The 24,283-nt window shown below is 39.9% G+C and overlaps 1 protein-coding gene across 1 annotated transcript in view; it reads right to left on the reverse strand.

The window, feature by feature from the left end:
- Positions 1-413: 413 nt before the first annotated feature.
- Positions 414-24,283, reverse strand: part of VAPA (VAMP associated protein A) — a 36,148-nt gene continuing 12,278 nt past the window's right edge. The window contains exons 2-6 of the mRNA XM_075084686.1: positions 16,798-16,950; positions 7,259-7,362; positions 5,144-5,224; positions 2,137-2,313; positions 414-1,209 (exon numbers count right to left, since the gene is read on the reverse strand). Coding sequence (XP_074940787.1) covers positions 1,051-1,209; positions 2,137-2,313; positions 5,144-5,224; positions 7,259-7,362; positions 16,798-16,950 — 674 coding nt within the window. The 3' untranslated portion in view covers positions 414-1,050. The remainder of the gene's footprint in view (positions 1,210-2,136; positions 2,314-5,143; positions 5,225-7,258; positions 7,363-16,797; positions 16,951-24,283) is intronic.

Consider the following 24,283-nt stretch of genomic DNA (forward strand, 5'->3'; position numbering starts at 1 on the left):
GAATCAAAGAATAATAATAACGTTGACTCCTGGAAGACACCCAGAAGATCCAAAGATGGAACAGAAGGTTGATTATTACACTCCCACACAATCCAAGCAAATTGTCAATATATTGAAAGCATTCCTGTCTGGTATTTGTATCTGCTGAATATCTAAATTATTCTGTCCCAAAACAAGTTTGATAACCATCCCCTCTGTAGCTGAAAGCAGCCAGAAAACAGTTCATTTTTTTTTTAAACAAATGGAATGGAAACCTTCCTCCCCCCACCCCCCCGCAAGCTTCATTACAACAGTCAAAGCCAGAGACTTAAGCAAATAAACTTCAAAATAGCCATTTGTTACAAGTAGCAAATTACCATGAACAATGAACTTGTTAGGAATCCCTTCTAAAAGTACGACACACACAAACAGGCTACCCAGCAGAAAAATCTGTTAACAATTTTATTTCTTTTGTAATGTTAAATATTATGGGACAGGATTGTAAGGATGAAGAACTCTCAACAATGCCTCACAAGGGATAAGAAAAGTTCTGCCGTGATATTAGCAAAGTAAGGTAAGGAGAAAATTTACACAGTAAGAGGCACCATTTCCCCCAGAACACCTCTTGTCGTATTCCTGAATGAGTGGGATTAGCAATCTAATAAATCAGTTTTCAAGAGGTAACAGCCACAGATAAAATTTTAAAGGATTATTAAAATAACATTTACAAGACTCTGAACAATTTTTGAATTCTTATTAAAACCACAGAAAGAAAGAACAATTCTTTATTTATGATTTTTCATAAAGGACTGCCTGTGCAACTGACACCTGCTATTGATGACTTAATGTACAATTTTGTCCAGTAGCCGAACAGTTTCTCTTTTCAGATTGTGTTTTCTAACTGTGCGAGATCATGAAAGGCAAAGCCTGTTATGATGCTGTACACAAAAACGGCCGCTTGGGCCATACTACCAATGAAGTGGTAGGTAAACAAATCTTTTTCTGGCCGAGAAAAAAAAAAAAAAAAAAAAAAGGAAGCTGCATTTTGCATGCTTCTCTCACTCATTCTTTCTACAAGATGAACTTCCCTAGAAAGAATCCAATGAAAATGGCTGCAATTACAACAAGAAGTGAAGGAAGAGAATTAGAGCCATTATCTCTGAGGGCCAAAGCTGTGGGTGATCCAGATTTATCCGAGTGAGCTACCTTTCTGAGCCTCAAGCCTTCATCCTGAGAAGGGAAAACACACAGATGGAAATAAAAATTTATGAATACATCTTCTTTACAATTGTAAAAACTGAACTCAAAGGCCAAATTTACTGGTGAACATTTAAATAAAGATTAAAAAAATAACATTACACCACATCAAAATCCAAAATATGAGGATAGCAAACTGTAATATTTCAAACAAGGATAGGTATTCCACTAGTCTCTCTCCATGCTCTGGCTAAGAAAGATTCTGAAATTCTGGCTAGACATAACGAAAAATCCTGCTTTTACTTACTACGTGTCAGAATTAAACAGCAGTAATTCCTTATTGTTAAGGAGAAACACCTGCTTTGTGTAGTGTCTCTCCAAATGTTCCAGTGTCATCAGAATTACAGGTGTGGAAACATCACTGTTTCATGGTTCTTTAAAAGGCTACCATGGCCAATGAAGTTGTCAGATACTCAAAAGCAAATATATAGAAAAGTCACATAAAGTCACATATTGACTAGTTACAGGTTACTGAAATGGCACCTTTACATAAGGGTACTGGAAAGAAGTGTTTGCTTATCTCCTCTGGCCAAACCATTTGTGAAACAGAACCTTACCACTTTGGATCTTTTACTCAATAACAATGCACTTTTATTAAAAGCTACTAATTTGGTATATCTCATTTAGACTTAAAGTAACTACGACCACCTTAAATAGGACCATTTAAGAAAATTACGTAGCTTCAGTATCTCATCCATGACAATCACAAAGTCTCTATCACTGAGAAGTTCAAAATATTCAGTATATTCAGGAGAGTAAAATTGTATTACAAATCAATCTTGACATTCTAACAGTTGTACCTACTTTCTGGAATACACATCTATTGCCCTAAATATAAACCAGACCTTTCAATGAAGAAGAGTGAAGCCACTCCAGTATAAACACAGAAGCAGAACTTACTCTCAAGTGCCGATTTTCATCCGTCAGCTTCATAATTTCTGCTTGAAGTCTTTTGCACTCCTCCACTAGCTTCCTTGTTTCAGTATCATTAAGTGAAACACTATGTGCTTTTGGCATCGGTCCATCCTGCTTAGATGTATTCAGTACTGGGGCAGGTTTGCTTGCATCTATATCATTCTACAAATATTAAGAATGACTTGAGAATTTTACTTACCTAGAGAAAACTCATCCACAGCTTAACATTGAAACAGTTCAGCTACTAATATAGTTCAATGAAGTACATATTTACAGTAATCTGAACAAAGACTTCTGTTATCAGTTCAATTTTGATTAGCTCAAATATTAAAAAAGCAAGAGAATATTGCACTGTTTACATTTGGTACTACATGCTACTGAGACAAAAATTAATACTTTAGCTGCTTAACACTGACCCAACAGGCATCCAAAAGCTGGCATAAAATACACCAAACAGCGTTTGAACTTGAGGGGAAAAAATAGAAGGAAGAAAGTAATCCTGCAATAGTGAGAAACAAAGCAAAGTAAAAAGAAAGCAGGTTTTGTCACAAACTAACATGAAGTATGTGTGGCACAAATATTTCGCACTTATAGCACTTCTTACTGAGGGAAAGAAGTATTGCACAAACATGGAACTTCAGTCTCACAGAATCTCTGAAATACACATTACCAATTATGAATACAAGTGAAAAGTCACATAAAAAGCTATGAAAATTCCAAAATGAAATTAAAAATCTAGTTCCCACAGCTCTGCTCAAAATATACGATTATCTTCAATAGGCATTAATAATACAATGGCAACTGTATAGCCCAGGTTACCACTTGTGAAAACACAGCATTCGTATGGCAATACGCTCATACTCAGATTCAGGCTTCTGCCCCTTCCTACTTGCTTAGCTGCACAGCTATGTCATTTAGACCACCACCATACTGCATCTTTCATAACCAAAGTAGTCCAAGGAAAGAACGCAATGTAACAGAAAACCTATTAAAAGGTAAACATATCTATGGAATAACAAAGCAACTAAAAGAAGATGCAAGAATTTCTTTAGTTGCGATGCAAGTAGCTGTTATTTTGTCTACAGCATCTACTTGCATTTTACATTTTTTGCAATGCAGCCTAAAAGCCAGATCCTGCTACTCCCCATAGGCCCTCCTAACTGAATTTAAAAAGACCAACGTATTTATATCATAAGTAAGCATATCAGGATCCATTGCTTTTTTAATTGGTTTGCGAGCTGAACTGAATTCCATTAGCAGCACCGAAACTTCACTAGATACCTATGACTTATCTCCCTGGAACAAACCTGCTTCTGCTGCTTGACTTGTGCCCTAGTGTAGGTATATCCTGAGGTGCCAGGTGAGGCTCACCTTCAGTACTTAGCAGATTTCTCACTGCCAGGTTTTAGGGATTGACTAAATCAACTGCTAAAGCAGGGTTTTGCGACCCTCACACTGCTACTCAGAAAGATACAAATATTATGTACTGTCAACAATATGAAGGTATCACATTAAAGAATATACAAAACTACCTCCTTTGTACTATCTGCTACATTTCTCTCACATTACACATTTTATAAAATTAAAAACAAGTGTAATTTTTCTAATATCTAAGATGCAATTTATTAAGAAGGTGAAAACACAGAAACCAGACAACTAAGCACCTTGATAATAAATGCTTTACCTTTACAGTTTTAGCACTGAACACACACACTTAGGCAGCTTACACCTGAATAAAAGGCTGCATCTCAAATTATCCTTCACAAAAAACACCAAACCAACCCACCAAAAACATTACACTGATATCACGTCTGAAAAGTTTCTTTACATTACACGCCAAAAACTGTATTACAAGAATGGTTGCAAAGACAGCTACTGGCCAGTTAGCAGCCTTTGCTGAGACCCTTTACACATGTAAATGACGACATATTTTCTTACATGCATGGATTCATGCTACTTTCCCCCAACATGCCTTACAGACCACTGTAAGAACTGGACAGTACTAAAAAGAAAAGTCAAGGCCATAAAGTAAATAAGGTTGTTTACAGAAATCCTACTTTAGCACTCTAATTCACAACGCTAAAAGCAGCACCAGAGGGGGGAAAGGAAAAAAAAAAAAAAAAAAAAGAGGGAAAAACCGACCCCCCACCCCCTCCAAAAAACACCCCAAACCCCAGAATACACAGTATTAGGATTTCATAAATCAGAATTTCAAGTATAAGGGTTAAAAAAAAAAGTTAATGCATAAGAATTTAGTCATATCCTGCAAAACTTCTAGGTAACTGATAGTTAACTACTATTCCAAATATCAGGCAACACAAAACAAACATCCTTAGGGAATACACAGTGAAACTGTCATCTCCTACACAACTGGAATAGATTTTGCCTGAAGTTAAGAGCATGAAAGAGTTAATGGGATTTTTTTTTTGTCTGATTATCTGTCTTTACCACTAACTCAAAAGATGCATTTAGGATTCCCAAAGCATGCATTAATCTCTAATCAGTACTTCCTTTTCTAATGCAGCTGAATTAGAAACAGAATTTTTAAAACTGAAAAGTGTTTAATACTTTAAAAAGAAAATGATGCAATTCACTTTTCACCGTATGGTGTAATGAAGATTCTTTTTAGGTTTTTTTTTAATTTGAAAGCAATAAAATGCTGAAGCAAATCAGTAATAAAAGAAACAAAAGGATAATAATTTTTGGGACTCGACTCCATTGCTGGAGGTTTTTAAGATGCAGTTGAACAGCATGCTCCCTTTCCAGCAAAAGGTTAGACCAGATGGTATTTCAAGCTCCTTTTCACCCTGGGCTGTTCTATGGTTCTATGAATCCTTGAAAAGTTACACACTGAACACCCCTCCTGTCTAATTTAGGACAAATTGCTAAAAATGCATCTAATGAATCAAATAGGTTTAAAAATTTTTGAAATAAATTTCAGTGAGATCCTACCAGTCAGCGTATGACAGTTTCTTACTCTCTTCCTACTTACCAGTTTATCATTTTCGCTGGGCATTTCAAACACACATCTCAATTTGGAGTCCATTAACTCATCGGGTTTTGCTTCTTTCCACTAAGACAAAAATTAATATAGTTACTTAGCATGTCAGACTCATGCAAACATCTGAACAATTCATTAGCTTGCTCTTAGTACTTGCCCTCCTATGCACAGCTGAATACTGTCCTTACCCTAGCAGCAATTTTCAGACTTGCTTCTGAACAGGTTTTTTTTGTTCACTTTGACTACTGCGAAGTAATGAAAGCTAGAAATGGTTAATTAAGTCTAGAAATGGAAATAAGTAAATTGAACACAAGGATGGATCCAGAGGCTTATTGGGGATAGGGAGAGGACAATACAGTGATTCCTTTAACACATAATGAAGAACAAGTACCATCTGAGTCAGTTTAAGATCAAAGTTCTAGCCCTCTCCCTCCTTGGTAAAAGTACTCCTTATGCCCCATCTTGGAAGCACCAATTTTAAACAAGACTGAAAGACACCTTTTAGTGACTCTCTATTTAGTTCGACAGTAAATTTCTTTAGTTTTTCATATTTTAGATTTTTAACTACTTCCTCCCTTTACTACATAATACATGACAATTCAGGCCTAGAGAATTTTTCAAAGCTGTTTATATAAAAAACCCCAACATTTTAAATTATAATGGTTATGAATATATGTAAATAATTATGAAATATGCTGGAATCTCTCTGCTCAACTGACAATTAACTTTCAAAGCATACACTTCATGTAGTTGCCTTAAATCTTTAGGCTCAGAGATTGACCTGAAGTCTATGGCGATTTTTCCAACAACAGATCATCTCAAGTTATTGAAGGTCTTACACACTAGGATATCCAGGCTTTTCATAATATCCTTCCTTTTTTGGGGGGTGGGGATGGGAGGGATGAGGGTGGTCAATGGCATTAGTTGTACAGAAACTAACTACAATTACCAATTTTCTGCGAGATCGGTTTCTTAGTATTTTATACTTGAACACACTGAGAAAGCAGTTATTTGAAAGGTATTTCTAAAGTGTAATTTTAGATCCTCACCAAATAGTTACGCTTCACTTCCAAGAGCTATTGGACCATATTAAGAAAAAGTAAACCAGACCAAAAAGGAAGAGAGATGTTAACTTTCTAGCTGCATGCTCAAAAGCTTAACAAAATCTAAAAGATCTTCCACTGGTTCCAGTGAAGAGTGATGCCACAGTATTTTTTGCTTTCATATACCGGGACAGAGCCTAAACCTGCAGAGGTCTAGTGGATTTCAGTGATTCATAGAACCTCATCTTTATCCTTTGTTTCCCCTTTCCTCCTCTGCCTTGAGTGAACATTGAATGTACCCGTGTAAACTCTCCAGAGACAGAAGCCTGTGCATCAATCCCCTCCACCTTAATATACATGCTTACAGGAGTCCAAGTACACCCTAAAGGGCGTGTTCTGACAACCGAAGGCTTTCTTCCCATTGCTGCCAGCTTGTAACATCAGAAACGGGTGTCCTTACTTCTGCGCTAACGAGCACAAACCAAGTATCTTCTTTCTGGATTTTCATCAGACCAACCCTGCCTATGAACTGCATCTACAACATGTTCTATCAAAACAGAAAATAAATCTATCATTTGTGCTGTGTTTAGCCACTTGGTATGTCGTAGAGAGACTTATCTTAGTCTTCCAAATCCATTATAATCCCATTCAACATTGCACTTAAACACTTCTCAGACCAAATGCACCACCCATTTCATACAGCTTCAGGCTTGTTGTTTAAATATTCTCTTGGTTCCTTCAAATACAATGTTTATCCCCTTCAGAGTAGCTGCACAGAAGGTACAAGCAGCCCATATTTTAACACAGAACTGACCTTACCTTAGATTCACTATTACTTCCATTCAACCAGTTCACTAGGCAAGTTCTAAGAACTGAGCTTGTATTTAATATTAAAAACCCTGAATCACATATGGAAATCATACTTGTTCAGAGAAAACCCAATTAATTCTTCTTCAAAAATAAATTGCAAAATCAGAATTCATTTACATGAATTTTACATGAAGCCTGAATTTTTAAGAAAAAAATATACATACAACAGTCATTCTACCCCATTTTTACTTACCACTGCCTCCATATCTGAAATATTTGGTGGTGCATAGGTTGTTTGTACCATAAACTTGTGTTTACTCTTCTCATTTGGATCATAGTCAAAAGGCTGCAGCATTACTGTTCAAAAGAAAAAAAGAAAGCATAAAACTGATTCTTCAGCTAGTCACTGTAACAAGCATACTATCCACTTTAGATTTGCTTCTCACTGAACAGACACTGAAAGTTAAAATACAAAGGCAGCACTGAAAATAGAGAAGATATACACTGCAGCAACAGGTACTGAGCAGAAGGATCTTAAAAGTTTTTCCAGAGTCTGGTGTACCTGACATGATTATTTCTCTAATTCCTATTGCTAAAAGACATTTTGTATACAAGTATGAAAAAGCAGATCCTGTAAGACAGACGAAAAAACTCTGAGCAAACGCTACAGGACTCTTCTTTGGATTAAATACATTTTATGATTAAATGAATGCGAAGTTAAAGAACTGTAGCACACATTATGAGAGTTACTCGGGGGAGGGGGTGAGAGAACCTACATTAGGTAGACCACCAATGTGTGGGGCAAGGTCAACTGACTTCTAAAGATGTATTTATCTAAGGTGGGAGCAAAACTACTAAACTACTTCTTTTAAACTACAGTTATTATAGGAGGTAAAGCTGCCTGGGGCTTTAATAACACATCTTTAAAACACTTTCAAATTAAGCTCTTAAAAAAAAATTATAGTGATTAGTTATGTAATAACTATACAACACATTTTACTCAGGTTTTAACATTCTTAACCGTAAGTTCAGTCTAAAGGTTAACGTTTGTCCAAAAGTACTGCAAAATCCAGGTACACACTTTAATTCTGTGGCAAATTTTGGGCCTCCACTGCATTATACCAGCAAAGAAAGGGGGATGAAATTCAAAATCAAATTTCCTGTAAAGGCAGCTTTAAGAGGAACATTAAAATAAAACTCATAATACCCACTCCTTGTTTTTTATGTCATGTACTTTCTCGCTGCATTTTCAGCTTTCAACTTCGTGGTGGGTTGACCCTGGCTGGATGCCAGGTGCCCACCAAAACCGCACTATCATTCCCCCTCCTCAGCTGGGCAGGGGAGAGAAAATAGAATGAAAGGCTCCTGGGTCAAGAAAAGGACAGGGATATCACTCAGCAGTTACTGTCATGGGCAAAACAGACTCAGGCTCGGGGAAGTTAATTTCATTTACTGCCAATCAAATCAGAGTAGGGTAATGAGAAGTAACACTCAATTTTAAAACACCACCCCCACCCTTCCCTTCTTCCAAGGCTCAACTTCACTCCCGATTTTCTCTACCTCCTTCTCTCCAGCAGCGCAGGGGGACAGGGAATGGGGGCTGCAGTCAGTTCATCACACGTTGTCTCTGCCACTCCTTCCTCCTCAGGGGGAGGACTCCTCACACTCTTTCCCTGCTGCAGCGTGGGGTCCCTCCCATGAGAGAGAGGGACCTCCACAAACTGTTCCAGTGTGGGTCCTCCACAGGGTCACAAGTCCTACCAGCAAACCTGCTCCCACATGGGCTCCTCTCTCCACGGGTCCACAGGTCCTGCCAGGAGCCTGCTCCAGTGTGGGCTTCCCACGGGTCACAGCCTCCTTCGGGCACATCCACCTGCTCCAGCATGGGGTTCTCCACGGGCTGCAGGTGGGTATCTGCTCCACCATGAACCTCCATGGGCTGCAGGGGGACAGCCTGCCTCACCATGGGCTTTCACCACGGGCTGCAGGGGAATCTCTGCTCCAAAGCCTGGAGCACCTCCTCCCCCTCCTTTACTGACCTTGGTGTCTGCAGAGTTGTTCCTCTCACATGTTCTCACTCCTCTCTCTGGATGCAGTTGCACAGGGTTTTTTTGCCCCCTTCTCAAAATACGTTATCCCAGAGGTGTTACCACTGTCGCTGATGAGCTCAGCCTCGGCCAGTGGCAGATCCGACTTGGAAGCCGGCTGGCATTGGCTCTGTCGGACACAGGGGAAGCTTCTGGCAGCTTCTCACAGAAGCCACCCCTGTAGCCCCCCGCTACCGAAACCTTGCCACGCAAACCTAATACAAACATACTATAACACAGATTCAAAAAAAAAAAACCAAACCTTCTGGATGAAACCAGGTGTTTCTGACAATACGTGGTTTGTGCTACAAGTATGCAACCAGTTCAGACTTTCTGAATGACAGCCTTTTTACTGCACTTTCAGCTTTCTAAAGTTGAAAACGCTGTTGGTCAAGAACAGAAACTCATAGTTCTAAAGTTATTATATTGAAGTGTGCACAAGCTCAGAGAAAAAAAAAAATCACTGATGGTATTTGTAGCCTCCATTATTTATACAGCACAATACTTTTAAATGAAAACTTTAATTACAGAAGCACAGTACCTTCACCCATCCAAGTTGTAAAAGGCCATCTAGTAGCAGACTATATTCTTACACCACATAGCCGTTTGTCCAGGTCACCCTGGCATCACTATTTTGTGTGTGGTATCTTTAGTTCAAAGGGACTGAAATAGCATGATGTCTATAATACAGACCAGGAGATTAGAATAGGATATAGGATATAGTTGCATATAAGGGTCTGCAGAAATACCTGACTACACAAGGTTTTTTATGGTAGTGTTGAGGGTCTACGGAAGTAGAGGGATGGACAAAGAGCAGAGTCTACCTTCAACCACACTGCGTGTCTCAAACAAACCCTGAAACAAACTATCATGTTAGTGCCCTTATCTCCTTTCAAAGACAATTAGTCACCTTACTCCACATGGGACTACAGGACCGCATAAATTGTAGTTAAATATGTGTATGCAGGTACACTTGCAACTTGGTCTACCAGAGGATGAGGACTCAAGGGTGAACTGCAGAGAAAAATTATTTGACACTGTAGATACACTTGTCTTCCACAGACTGGGAGTTCCAGTTCAGTATATCTTCATACAAAATTAAAAGAAAATCTTAAGTAGTTTCAGATAATGATTAAAAAAACAACCCTCAAGAAGTACATCTATGGATTCCTACCAACAGGTATCTGTATATTTACCTATTTTACAGCAATGAAAAAGCTATAGCAGAAATACCAATTTAGCTAGAAAAAACACATTGAATGTTCTGAACAAAGGTCCCATATATTCTAAACCAATTCAGCCTGTAGACTTCAATGCTGCTACAGTTTTCAGCAATTCAATTATATTTTCCACAATTCTTAATCTTTAGATGTATAAAACCACAGAATCATTTAGGTTGGAAAAGACCTCTAAGATCATCAAGTCCAACCATTAACCTAGCACTGCCAAGTCCACCACTAAACCATGTCCCTAAGCACCACGTCTACACACCTTTTAAATACCTCTAGGGATGGTGATTCAACCACTTCCCTGGGCAGCCTCTTCCAGTGCCTGACAACCCTTTTGGTAAAATTTTTCCTACTATCCAATCTAAACCTCCCCTAGTGCAACTTGAGGCCATTTCCTCTCGTCCTATCACTTGTCACTTGGGAGAAGAGACCAACACCCACCTCACTACAACCTCCTTTCAGGTAGTTGTAGAGAGCAATAAGGTCTCCCCTCTGCCTCCTCTTTTCCAGACTAAATGACCCCAATTCCCTCAGCCACTCCTCATAAGACTTGCTCTCCAGATCCTTCACCAGCTTCATTGCCCTTCTCTGGACACGCTCCAGCAGCTTAATGTCTTTCTTGTAGTGAGGTGCCCAAAACTGCACACAGTATTCAAGGTGTGGCCTCACCAGTGCCAAGTACAGGCGCACAATCACTTCCCTACTCCTGCTGGCCACACTATTTCTGATAGAAGCCAGGATGTTGCTGGCCACCTCGGCCACCTGAGCACACTGCTGGCTCATGTTCAGCCGCTGTCAACCAGCACCCTGGGTCTTTGTCTGCCGGGCAGCTTTCCACCTACTCTTCCCCAAGCCTGTAGCGTTGGATGGGGTTGTTGTGACCCAGATGCAGGACCTGGCACTGAGCCTTGTTGAACCCCATACAGTTGGCCTTGGCCCCTCAATCCAGCCTGTCCAGATCCCTCTGTAAAGCCTTCCTACTCTCAAGCAGATCAACGTTCCTGCCCAACTTGGTTCAATATGCTTCCCTTCACACAGAGAGTAAATTCTTCAAGGTAGGATTGAACTGCATTAATTTATAAAATAATAAGTTCAGTATCAAAATTACTAACTTGGCCTTTCCAAATTCACTAGCACGCACACCTACAAAAAAAAGTTATTTCTAAATTTAATGGCACTGCCACCTAATTTTAGACCTTAAATACTAGTTAGAAATTGCAAGTATTTGCTACAGGACGGTTAGCTCTTTTTTTTTTTTCCTTAAATGTTACATACAGCATAATTAAAGGATAAGTGAATAATATGAATCAGATATATTTCACAAATAAAGCACAAAAAGGAACTGCAGTATTTGACATGCTTTCAAACAATCCTATCTGGAAAGGTTTAAAAGTCAGGTTTCCTTAACCATTGGTCTCACTGTAGTCCAAAACATAACCAAACTAAATGCTTCTTCCAGGTATGGATATTATAGCAATTTATCTCTAAGAATCATTGCATCAACAGACTATTGAATAGCATGCAATACTTCAGTTTTCTATAGCCAAGAGAACAGATGGAGTAACTTGAAAGATGGCAAAGCCAGCTTTCCATCATCAGAGAACTTCTTCACATGCTGGCAGAATCCTTGGGTAACTAGTAAAATACTTTATGTTCTTTGACCACTCAGTAACAGCTGAAAATCTTACTGAATTGGAAAGCAGCAGAAAAAAGATAATCCACAAATTCAAAGAGCTCTTCACAGTTTTAAGTAAGCATGGAAAGTCTCATTAATATATGAAGCCATAGTTTTCAACATGCTCTTGGAATCCCTGAGTAATCCAGACATCACTTTAGGGGAATTGTAACAAATAGCTATGAAAGCAAGCCTCTTGTTAATAGGCCTAGGTTTTCTATGCAGGAGAGCTTTATCTCCAGAAAATAAATCTTAAAGGGGTCTGAAAACCAGAAGGAAGAACAGTAACAGTAACAAGTTGTGAAGGAAGAAGAGTAACACGCTATACTCTGAAAAGAGAAATCAACAACAAGCAATTGTTGTTAACAAGTTAACAACAAACAATACATGATGCCATTTATAAATAGTTTAGGGGCATCAAGGTAAGTAAGTATTTTTTGGGGGAAAAACGTAGTCTGAACACAGCTGAAGAAGGTTATGTAGTGATTCACAATTGAATGATAAAATGCCCACGGAATTCCTTAAAATGACTGTTAAATCACATCAACAATGAATTTAAAAACTGGCTTGACTCTGAATAAGTACGATGCATTATACATGCTGAAGACAGCCTAATACTGTCTCAACATTTAGTTTTGAACACAGACTTTCAGCCCATGGTATCCTACAGTGACTTCTCTCTACACAACATTGTCATTGCGAGGGAAATCTGTTCTTAATTATATGAGTCAGCACTGAAAACATTCAGTTGAGAGATTGATGAGATAACAAAATGGGTCACTAGAAAAATTATCTGTGCACTTGGTTTACCAAGTGACCCCAAAAAAATTATATGCTTAAAAACAAAAAATGAAGCTGAGACTTTGGGGAAGAGAACTTAATTCTGAAAAGCATTGTGGAATCACTATAACTGAACAACTGCACATGAAAGCAATTTGGGGTCACTCTAGCTGAATAACTGCATGAGAATCCAGTAATACAGAAAAAGGGATATCAAAGACTCCCTGCAAAGCAAACTGAAGCGTCAAACAGTATGATACTGATTTTCTTTATTGATGAACCTGAAGCTGAAATACTGTATACAGCTCCAGAATTACCTCATTTAAAAAACTGAAATATTCAAAGCATTAAAAGGATGCTTTTTAACTATGAAAACACACTTCACAATAGGCAAATGGAATACTTCAATCTATTCAATTCCCTGAAAAGAAAGTCCAGCAATATCTTTGTCATGACGTATGACTACCTACGGGAAAAATCCCCGATACCAGATCAAACAAACCGTTAAGACAAAATGGCTGTAAGTCGAAATTGAAGACTGAAATAAAGTAGGATTTTGACTACTTGAATCTTGAACCAGTTCTCAGTAAAATGATTCTTCATCCACAAGATCCCGGACTGTTTTAAAGCATCACATTCTACAGATCATATTAGATTACACAGCTGGTGTCTGCTGTACAAGGAAAGTTACTCTAATATTTTAATCAATCATAAAGTCTTCCCGAGTTATTCCTTGCAATATTTGAACATATCACCTGAAGCTAGTTCTCCAGCTTCTTTTAAACTTCCCAAAGGGTATATCGATATGAATCTGAAAAGCTCTGAGGATTGCTCCGTGTTTCCCTTTTGCCTTTCAACAGCTTTCTAAAGGTTCTACAAAACTCAGCTTTCTAGACTTACAAGATCTACATCTAGGAGCTCACACCTGTATTGCCTGTGGCCTCTACAACCTATAAAGACCACTCCCTATAAAAAGGGAATTCCCCTCTCTCCAAGTTAGGAAATATGGTAGGTCCAGAGAAATAAAGAACTTCTCACTTCTTACAGTCACTGGTTTGAGAATCCCCTTTATTCTGTAAATTCCTACGTCAGAAGAGATGGCAGATCTTCAGGATGCTTTCCACAGAGCACAAGACCTCTCGATCCTCAGGTGTAAGAAACCAGGAAAGGAAGGCAAGAAACCAGCACGGCTGACTCTAGACCTTCTGGTCAAACTAAATGGCAAGAAGGAGGGACAGGGATCCTGGGAAGAGTATAGGGACGCTGCCCGGTTGTGTAGGGATGGGGTCAGGAAGGCCAAGGCAGATGAAGCTGAACTTGGCAAGGGATGCAAAGAACAATAAGAAGGGCCTCTACAGGTATGTCAGTCAGAAAAGGAAGGTCAGAGAAAGCGTACCCCCTCCTTGAAGAGCGAGGCTGGCAAACTGGTAACAACGGATGAGGAGAAGGCCGAGGTACTTTTTTCCCCTCAGTCTTCACTGGCAACCTCTCTTCCCACACCTCTTGAGCAGATGGACTGCAAGGCAGGGAGTGGGGCAGCAAAGTCCCTTGTGCTGTAAGAGGAGATCAGGTTTGTGACCACCTGAGGAACATGAACATACATAAGTCTATGGGACCTGACGAGATGCATCCCAGAGTCCTGAGGGAATTGGCCGATACAGTTGTCAAGCCACACTCCATGATATTTGGAATAGTCATGGCAGTCAGAAGTCCCTGGTGACTGGAAGAAAGGAAACTTCACACCCATTTTTAAAGGGTAGAAAGGAGGACCTTGGGAACTACTGACCTGTCAGCCTCACCTCTGTGCCTGGGAAGATCATGGAATAGATCCTCCTAGAAACTACGCTAAGGCACATGGAGGAGAGGGAGGTGATTCAAGACAGCCAGCATGGCCTCACCAGGGGCAAGTCCTGCCTGACCAACCTAGTGGCCTTCTGTGGTGGAGTGACTACATCAGTGGACAAGGGAAGAGCTATGGGTGTCATCTATCTGGACTTCTCTAAGGCCTTTGACATGGTTCCCCCACAAGATCCTTCTCTCTAAATTGAAGAGAGATGGATTTTATGGGTGGACTGTTTGCTGGACAAGGAATTGGTTGGATGGTCGCATCCAGAGCGTAGTGGTCAGCGGCTCAATGCCCAGATGGACACCAGTGACAAGTGGTGTCTCTCATGGGTCTGTATTGGGACCAGTACCATTTAGTATCTTCATCAATGACAGACAGTGAGATCAAGTGCACCCTCAGCAAGTTTGCAGGTGATGCCAAGCTGAGTGGTGCGGTTGACACACCTGACGGATGGGATGTCATCCTGAGGGACCTGGACCAGCTCAAGAGGTGGGCTCATGTGAACCCCATGAAGTTCAACAAGGCCAAGGGCAAGGTCCTGCACCTGGGTCTGGGCTGCCCCCAGTATCAATACAGACTGGGGGACAAATGGATTGAGAGCAGCCCGGCAGAGAAGGACTTGGGGTACTGGTGGATGAAAAGCTGGACATGAGCCAACAATGTGCGCTTACAGCCCAGAAAGCCAACCATATCCTGGGCTGCCTGAAAAGATGTGTGGCCAGCAGGTTCAGGGAGGTGATTCTGCCCCTCTGCTCTGGTGAGACCCCACCTGGAGGACTGCATCCAGCTCTGGGGTCCTCAGCACAGGAGAGACATAGACCTGTTGGAGCAGACCTGGAGGAGGCCCACAGAAACAATCAGAGGGATGCAACATCTCTTCTGTGAAGAAAGGCTGAGGGTGTTGGGGTTGTTCAGCCTGGAGAAGTGAAGACTTTCAGTACTTAAAGGGCGCCTACAGGAAAGATGGGGACAAACTTTTTAGCAGGGCTCATTGCGATAGGACAAGGGGTAATGGTTTTCAACTCAACTAAGAGGGTAGATGTAGAAATAATTTTGTTACAATGACGATGGTGAAACACTGGCACAGGTTTCCCAGAGAGGTGGTAGATGCCCCATCCCTGGAAACATTCAATGGATGGATGAATGGATGGGGCTCTGAGCACCCTGATCTAGTCGAAGATGTCCCTGCTCACTGCAGGGGGGTTGGACTAGATGACTTCTAAGGGTCTCTTCCAACCCAAACCATTCTATGAAAATTATAAGGAAAATGACCTATGAAAATAATTTACCAAATCTGAAGACTGATGCCTAGTCTTTTCCTATTTTCTTGACAACGTCTACTCCCATGATTACTACCACCTGGTCTTTTTGACATTCTACAGTCTAGAGTAGGATTAGATCATTTTACATCCAGCTATCAAAATTCTGTGGATTGTCAGAATGAAGTATGTACGCCAAACCTACAAGGAGTTTCATGGGAAAAAAAGGAAATATTGTCTGGTTTTAGGGCTCACACTCTGGTGAAAAGTAAAAGTAAGGATTCTTTTTAATTCTCTCACCCAAAAAAACAAAAACAGAGTAAGGAGAGAGCGTCTCTATAGTGAAACATTTTTCAAATTTAAAAGCTACAAACTGCTCCACCTACCTAAAATAACAGAAAATATAATTCTTCAAAAGCAATTTAGTGATTGCCACTTTACACTACGACAATAAATGAAATAATTATGAAACAATAGAGTTCAGGGACCAATACTATGGTCAAAACAAGTAGCCTAAAATTGTGAATTATTTTGTAAGTGCAATGAATGGTCAAATGTTAACTTCAAACACATCAGAGCATCCAAGCAATACTTCAAGATATAAGCATGAATATAGTAGTCTGAAGCAAAGGTACTGTTAATGTCACTGTCCATTTCCAACTTTCTTCTCCTCCTTTCAGAGAGCTGCAGATAAATGTGACAAATGGCAAGTATTTCTGTATGGAGGATTTTTCATGTATCATTGCAGTTCTACATCAAGTTGACATTGCACTAATGAAGGGGAACTGTTTTATTTTTAAAAAAAAACTTTTTTTAAAAGCTGACATACTTCAAACAGCCTCTAAGATCAAGCATTAGAGAACTTCATGAAAGGCCCAAAGACACCTGACCTACAACTGCATCTATTTATTTTTACCTGAAACGATTACAGACGATCCTGGGTCAATAATTCCACTGTTTGGCCTCACACAGTATCGACGAGGCGCTGTGGTCTTCACTTTGAAGCATACTTTCCTATCTGATGGATTTCGTAGTTTAAGATTTGTAGTTACTACATCTGTAAAGGGACCTGAAAAAAAAGGGTTGTTTTCTTTAAATATGCATGTATATCTGGAAAAGAAACCTGTTTTTACAGTACAAATTACTCTTAAAATACACTTGATGGCAACAAACTTCTAAAAGCAGGTTAAATCATGTATCTGTTAAGCATGTATACCATTACATGCAAACCATGCTCCACCCCCTTAGTTATAATAATATACATTACAGCAATGAACAAATAACTGTTAAATACTATGACAGACTCAAGCTGCTGGTGCAAAAAGGTCATATATACATATGCTAATTTTACCAAATCATTCTTAACATTTCAAATACCTAGAAGGTAATGGTCAATTTTGCTGGATTTTCTTTAAAAATAGAAGCAACGCATACTTTGGAACTCCTTCAAACCTTTGGAGAAATACAACACTCTGATACTGAAACATACTAACTGCTCTTGAGATTTCAACTCCTGTTGTGCTTCTGAGCTCCTACAGACTTGACAGAAACAGACACCAGCCTCATCTTTTAAATTCAGAATAGGCAAGAGAGGTTATACTGTTTATGCATATGCTCTGATCCACAGAAAAGAAGCTGTAGTTGCCATATTTATGTATTCAGCGCAGTGCATTCTCTAAACTGTGTTTATGCTATATCACCAGGATAAGAATTGCCTCTAAGACTGGATTGGACAAGAGGCATAATTTTAATGTCAAGCTGCAAAAGCACGTCTTCCAATACAGATCACCTCCATGCGATGCCATACAGTAACACCAAAAATAAAGAAGTAAGGTTCAGTGTTCTGACCTGTGTTGATCTCCCTTACGCTTGTGTCATCTGAGAGCAAGACTGCACGGGCATTAGAGGAATGTAACTTAGAAAATGGAGTTTAATAAGAACATGAAATTTATTCAATAATGTTTCATGTGTACATTAACTTTTAAGAACTTTCTTCATCATTCTTTAAGATTTACACATTAAATTACAAAATCATTTTAATGAGTATTGAAAACATGACAACTACTTTTCCATTAAAAAAAAAACCACAAAGCAAACTTTAGATTAAATTGGATGAAAAATATACACTATATGAGCAAGTGGTAAGGTATAAAACCACTAACTGCACGAGACAAAGAAGTCAATTCTTCTCTGAACACCTTGTTTCACAGAGGTGCCTGGACTACTGTGAAGGAAATGGTACTGACCACTATCAAACATGTTACTACACTAGAGGGCCCACTATCTGATTGATGTCTTTGTTTCTGTTACTCTCTCTCATTCCAAATCCTTTGAGAGTGCTAAACAGGGTCTTGACACAAAATGCCAAGATAGAAACCAATAAAGGACTAAAACAGGAATTACTTAGAACCAGAACACCAAGATTAGATGAAGATACCTGTGAGCTAGGTTTACATTCAACGAGACTTTTGAAAAAAAATAGAAACTGGTATTATTTGTCTGAAACTTCATTTCTAATCAGGCTTTATACAGCAGATGAAATAGTCACCCTCTCAATCCAAGCAAATTTGACACAGCCCCCAAGAGGAAGATTTACAAAACCACTTCAAAGTTTCCTGCCACTTGATGGCTCTTGCAGGATCCAGCTACATTTACTTAAAGAGCGTAATCCAAAAATAACTCCCATCACCAGTGCCACAAGCTGAACTAAAATCCGACAGCTGAATATTCCTCTAAATCTAAGACTGGTGATACACTCAGAAAAGACCAAAAATCTATTTTTTCAAGCTACACAAACATTGAGGAAGCTATTCTGGGAGTTTTACTAACAGGGACCTAAGCATTGCCTTTGCAGTGCCCAGTGGCATACAGCACCTTGAATCTGGCTTTCAAAGGAGTGGGGTGCTCTTTTATAATTGCAACTCTAGACAACCTGAGGAGCTCTGTTTCTTAATTACTACTACTAAGGAAATTCTGCTGAAAGGAAAAAAAAAGGCTCAGTTCAAAGGCTCATTTTGAAAGGCACAATCATCAAGAAAGTGAGCTATACTATTCGAAAATAGCTTATTTCAAGACAAAGAAGTAAATTTATAAACTGATGATAAACTGGGTTTAAAATTTTAAAAAGTTCTGTTTCTTTTAAGACATGAAAGGTTCCCTCATGTCTGCCTTCTCAAAGTGCATAATAATGAGACAGGATGCAAAATACTCATCAAATTATTCTGATATCTAATGTCAGTTCTAACAACACAGATAATTTTAAAAAAAATCTACTTCTGTTCCCCAGGTACATGAATGCAGTGACCTCATTTGCATTTCCTGGACACTCACCAAAAAAGAGCCTTTAGCTCAGGGACAATTTTTAGTATCCAACACCTCTTTCAGAGTGGACTGAAATCTTCTTCAAGGTCTAGAGCACCCTTCTGACAGCTTTAACTTTCACCTGTTATCTAAAAGCTTTAAAGAAATAAAGGTGTATAAAGCCTCTCGAGACTCGCAACCACCAGATTTAATAAGTATCTGGTAACAAACTGGTGCACAAAAGATGGCTAAATTTCACTGTTCTGCAGAACCCAGCTATTTTGGTAGTTTAGCGGTATACCCACAGACAGCACTGGTCTGAGCACAGACAGCCAGGAGCAGACACAAGGAGCCACACGATCTAAATTAGGATGACGTATTCTTCAAAAAAGAAACCATGCAACAGCAGAGGAGGATTCTGAACATGAATACTGCTACCCTTGGGAGAGTGGGGAAATAAAGTACAAGCCTGAGTACAAGCGCCTAAATCACGATGGTTCCTGGAAAGAAAGAAGAAAAAAAAAAAAAAAAGAGAAGGAGGGTGTAAGGGGGTGGGGGAGAACCAGGAAGTAGAAACCTTTTAGGCCATACTGCACAGACTGCATCTAAACAAGGGAAAGAACCAGCAAAGAGGGATACCAACATTGTGCACATGCATCAAGATTGAAAAATGCATTCCAACTTCACCTCGGAAGACGTACAGCTGCACTAGGACAGAATTATACTCTCAAAAAGAGCATCTCACTCCCTGCTTGCATGACAGCCCAGCCAAAGCTGATATTTATCTAAGCACTTAAACCTCAGACAGGCTCATGTCTAACTAACCACCACACAAAATATCTCATGAGTACTCCTCTACCATTGTTTGCCCAATACTTCCATTGTAAACTGCTTAAGACTATCTTTTATCTTATATTTGTAAAACTTAATACAATGGACTTCTGGATCTGCAACTAGGGTTTTCCGAAACCATGGTAATTTAACTAATACAATCCTCAAGCTATATGGATGCACGATGTCTAATGACAAGAGATTATTGCTTTACAAACCTGTAATTTCAATTTAACAACCTCTGGGAGTCAGAGCTACTTTAAAAGGGACAGGGAGTTCAGCAACCTGCTCAGTAGTGTAAATTCAAGACACCAATTACAGCATCTTCCTAGAATAAAAGTTGTTAGAGTGCCAAGTTATTCCAACCGTTTTGAACGGAGCAGTGACAATCCATGCCAAGATTTTTCCTGTCTTTTTGATTTATGAGGGCCTTAGAAAAAAATGACAGGCACCTGCCTAACTACACTCGCAAATACTACATATCTCCAAAAACATTATGTACTGAATTTCTATTCCAGCAATCTTTCAGTGCAGCCACTGCAACATTAATGCCGAGGTTGCCTCTGGCAACTACACATCTCAGACTACAGCAACTAGTGGGCAGGATGAAACGACACAGATTCTGCAAAGCCAGTTTCCGCTGCTGAAACACAGTGCCAAGTTTCCTGGCTTGCCACATGCTTGCCTGTTACACTGCAGTAAAACCAAAATACTATGTATTACTGGACAGGTAGGACCTGTACAGAGACCTTTTTGATCAAAGGTGCCATTTTCTCTTCAAATTCAGGTCTCCTTCAGTTAGTCAGCTCCAAAAGTCCTCCTTCTACTGCCCCATGTGGTCAAACATAAGGGAAAAAACAATGACACAAATATGCCTTTCCAGAGCGGGAAGGAAGAGCTTAGACAAACCTCCCCAGCCTGTGGTGCCCCTGGGAAAGGTGAAAGATCACTGTCAGTATCTCTAGTTGTTGGTAGTACAGAGTGAACATAAGGAACTTCTGAGAAGCTAAAAGGTTTGATTATCAAGAAGCTCCATTCAAAATCAGCAAGGCTGTCATAATGCACATACAGAACCAGTCCTAGAATATCACCTCTACCTAAAACTGGATAAGAAATTATCCTTTTATTAAAGTACAAAAATTTTTTTTATAATTAGAAGGCAGATAACTTGTAGAGTTATACAAAAATGAGCATGCATTATTAAACAAATTCAACAGCATTTTATATGCAACAGCTCAAGTGTTAAGTATATCATCCTCTTAAATCTAAGACATTGAACTGTAGCCGACTCTGCCAGAAAGCACTCTATTTCATGCACAGAACTAAAGTTCATTTAAGCTGCAAACTGACACAATAAAGTGATATATTCAGCCACATCTAAAAACAATATAAGTACACATTAAAAAAGTACAGAGACTGGCAAAAGGAATCCAAACTCCTTAAAATGTGGAAGTTACAGTGTTAACTTCAAAAAATATTGGGATTTATGCTTTAAGTGGGATGCTGTTTTTTCACAACTGCTTCATCACCTTTGAAATGCCAAGAATGCTTGAAACATACAGAACACTTCAAGGCATCTTGACCAAAACAAACTCAGGCACAGTAGTTTTCTTTCAACATACAATAAAGTCAGGTTGGGCAGGCAAAGAAAAATCATTTACTGCATTTGACAGTTTGAGCCCTAAACAAGAAAGGAGTTAAAGTTAGCAGTAATGTAAAACCAACCTGAAAAATTTTGAGAACAAGTTAACTGACTTTTAGGATAGACCTGGCAGGAACAGAGTAAGATCTCCATCAACTCATTCTGCCAGAATTAGAAGTAACAACAGAATAAAGGAAGAGTAAGTTCAATTAGCATAGCCCCACGTAATCTACAATTGTATGATGTAATAAAGAAATTTTTAATTAGGCCAGAATCTAATTGTTTTTCTTTCCCATTATTTGACATAGTAATCACAGAGTAGTTGGAAGGCACCTCTGGAGGTCATCTGGGCCAAACCGCCTGCTCAAGCAGGGACACCCAGAGCCAGTACTGTGTCTAAGACAGCTTTTGAATATCTCCGAGGATGGAGACTCCACAGCCCTCCTGGGCAACCCGTGCCAGTGCTTGGTCACCCTCAAAGTGAAAAAAAAGTGTTTCCTGATGTTCAGAGGGAACTCCCTGTGTTTCAGGTTGTGTCCATTGCCTCTGGTCCTGTCACTGGGCGCCACTGAAAAGAGCCTGGCTCTTTCCTCTTTCCACCCTTCCTTCAGGTATTTATACACATTCATAAGATCCCCCCTGAGCCTTCACTCCTCCAGCCTGACCTGTCCCAGCTTCCTCAGCTTGTCCTCACAGGAGAGATGCTCCAGTCCCTTCATCATCTTTGTGGCCCTTCACTGGACTCTCTCCCGTATGTCCATGTCTCTCTCGTAGTGGGGAGCCCAGAACTGGACACAGTACTCCAGGCAAGGCCTCACCAGTGCTGAGTAGAGGGGAAGGATCACCTCCCTCAACCTGTCGGCAATACTCCTCCTACTGCAGCCCAGGATATCACTGGCCTTCTCTGCTGCAAGGGCACATTGCTGGCTCATGGTCAACCTGGTGTCCATCAGGACCCCCAAGGCCTTTTCTGCAAAGCTGCTTTCCAGCTGGGCAGACATGTACTGGTGCATGGGGGGGTTGGTTCCTCCACAGGTGCAGGACTTTGCACTTCTCCTTGTTGAACTTCACAAGGTTCCTGTCAGCCTGTTTCTCCATCCACCAGCTCCCTCAGCACTCCTGGGTGCATTCCATCAGGGCCCATGGAATTAGGTACGTCCAGTTTACTTAATTATTCCCTGACCTGATCATCTTCCACCAAGGGTACTGAAGGAAAGATACCTAAAAATGAAAGGCCTGTGTACTGTAGCAAGCCAAAACTACCTTGACTGTCAGATAAGAAAACTAATCTTAAAATATACACAAAGCACTTAATTGCTCCAAATGGAATTTTATAGTACTTTCTGAAAAAAGCATTGGTGACACAGCTGACACAAAAGCAAGAGGAATGTAGTTTATTTCCATAAATTGGTTGTAAGAAATTAATATTCAGACTTCTGTGAAAACATTCTGAAGAGAATCCATTACATGCATTGCCAATGAACATAATTCCTTCCTCTTGAAATAACAAAACCATGACCATTCAAATACCTTCTTCAACTGGAAGAAAAATTCCAACTCTAACAAATTACCTACATTAAAATTATTCACGGCCTATGTAGCATAACAGTTTGGGTTTCCTGGATTAATACTTCAACATTATAGAATCATAGAATAGAATCTGTCATGGTTTTAGCTGGGATAGAGTTCATTTTCTTCACTGTAGCTGGCATAGTGCTGTGCTTTGGACTTAGTATGAAAATAATTTGATAACACACTGATGTTTTAGTTATTGCTAGGTAGTGCTTATACTAGACAAGGACTTTTCTAGCTTCCCATGCTCTGCCAGGTGCACAAGAAACGAGGAGGGGAGGGGGCACAGCTAAGAGAGTGGATCCAAACTGGCCAAAGGGATATTCCATATCATATGATGTCATGCCCAGTATATTAACTGGGGGGAAGCTGGCCAGGGGGAAAGCAGCAATCGTGGCTTGGGGACTGGCAGTGTCAGTTGGCAGGTGGTGACCGCTTGTGGGTTGGTTTGGTTTTTTCCCCCATGGACTTAATTTCTCTCTCATTATTTTCTGTTTTATTATATTAACATTATTACAATTATTATCATAATCATTACCACTACTATTTGATTTTAATTATTAAACTGTCCTTACCTCAACACACGAGTTCTCTTGCTTTTACTCTTCCGATTCTCTCCCCCATCCCACAGGAGTGAGCTAGCAGCTGCGTGATGTTTAATTGCCGACTGGGGCTAAACCACGACAGCATCATAGAATCATTTAGGTTGAAAAAGACCTCTAAGATCATCAAGTCCAACCATTAACCTAGCACTGCCAAGTCCACCACTAAACCGTGTCCCTAAGCACCACGTCTACACACCTTTTAAATACCTCTAGGGATGGTGATTCAACCACTTCCCTGGGCAGCCTCTTCCAGTGCCTGACAACCCTTTTGGTGAAGAAGCTTCTCCCAATATCCAATCTAAACTTCCCCTGGTAAGCCTGAGGCCATTTCCTCTTGTCCTATCACTTGTCACTTGGGAGAAGAGACCAACACCCACCTCACTACAACCTCCTTTCAGGTAGTTGTAGAGAGCAATAAGGTCTCCCCTCTGCCTCCTCTTTTCCAGACTAAA

This window comes from Phalacrocorax aristotelis, chromosome 2 (assembly GCF_949628215.1).
Source record: "Phalacrocorax aristotelis chromosome 2, bGulAri2.1, whole genome shotgun sequence".
Taxonomy (NCBI): Eukaryota; Metazoa; Chordata; class Aves; order Suliformes; family Phalacrocoracidae; genus Phalacrocorax; species Phalacrocorax aristotelis.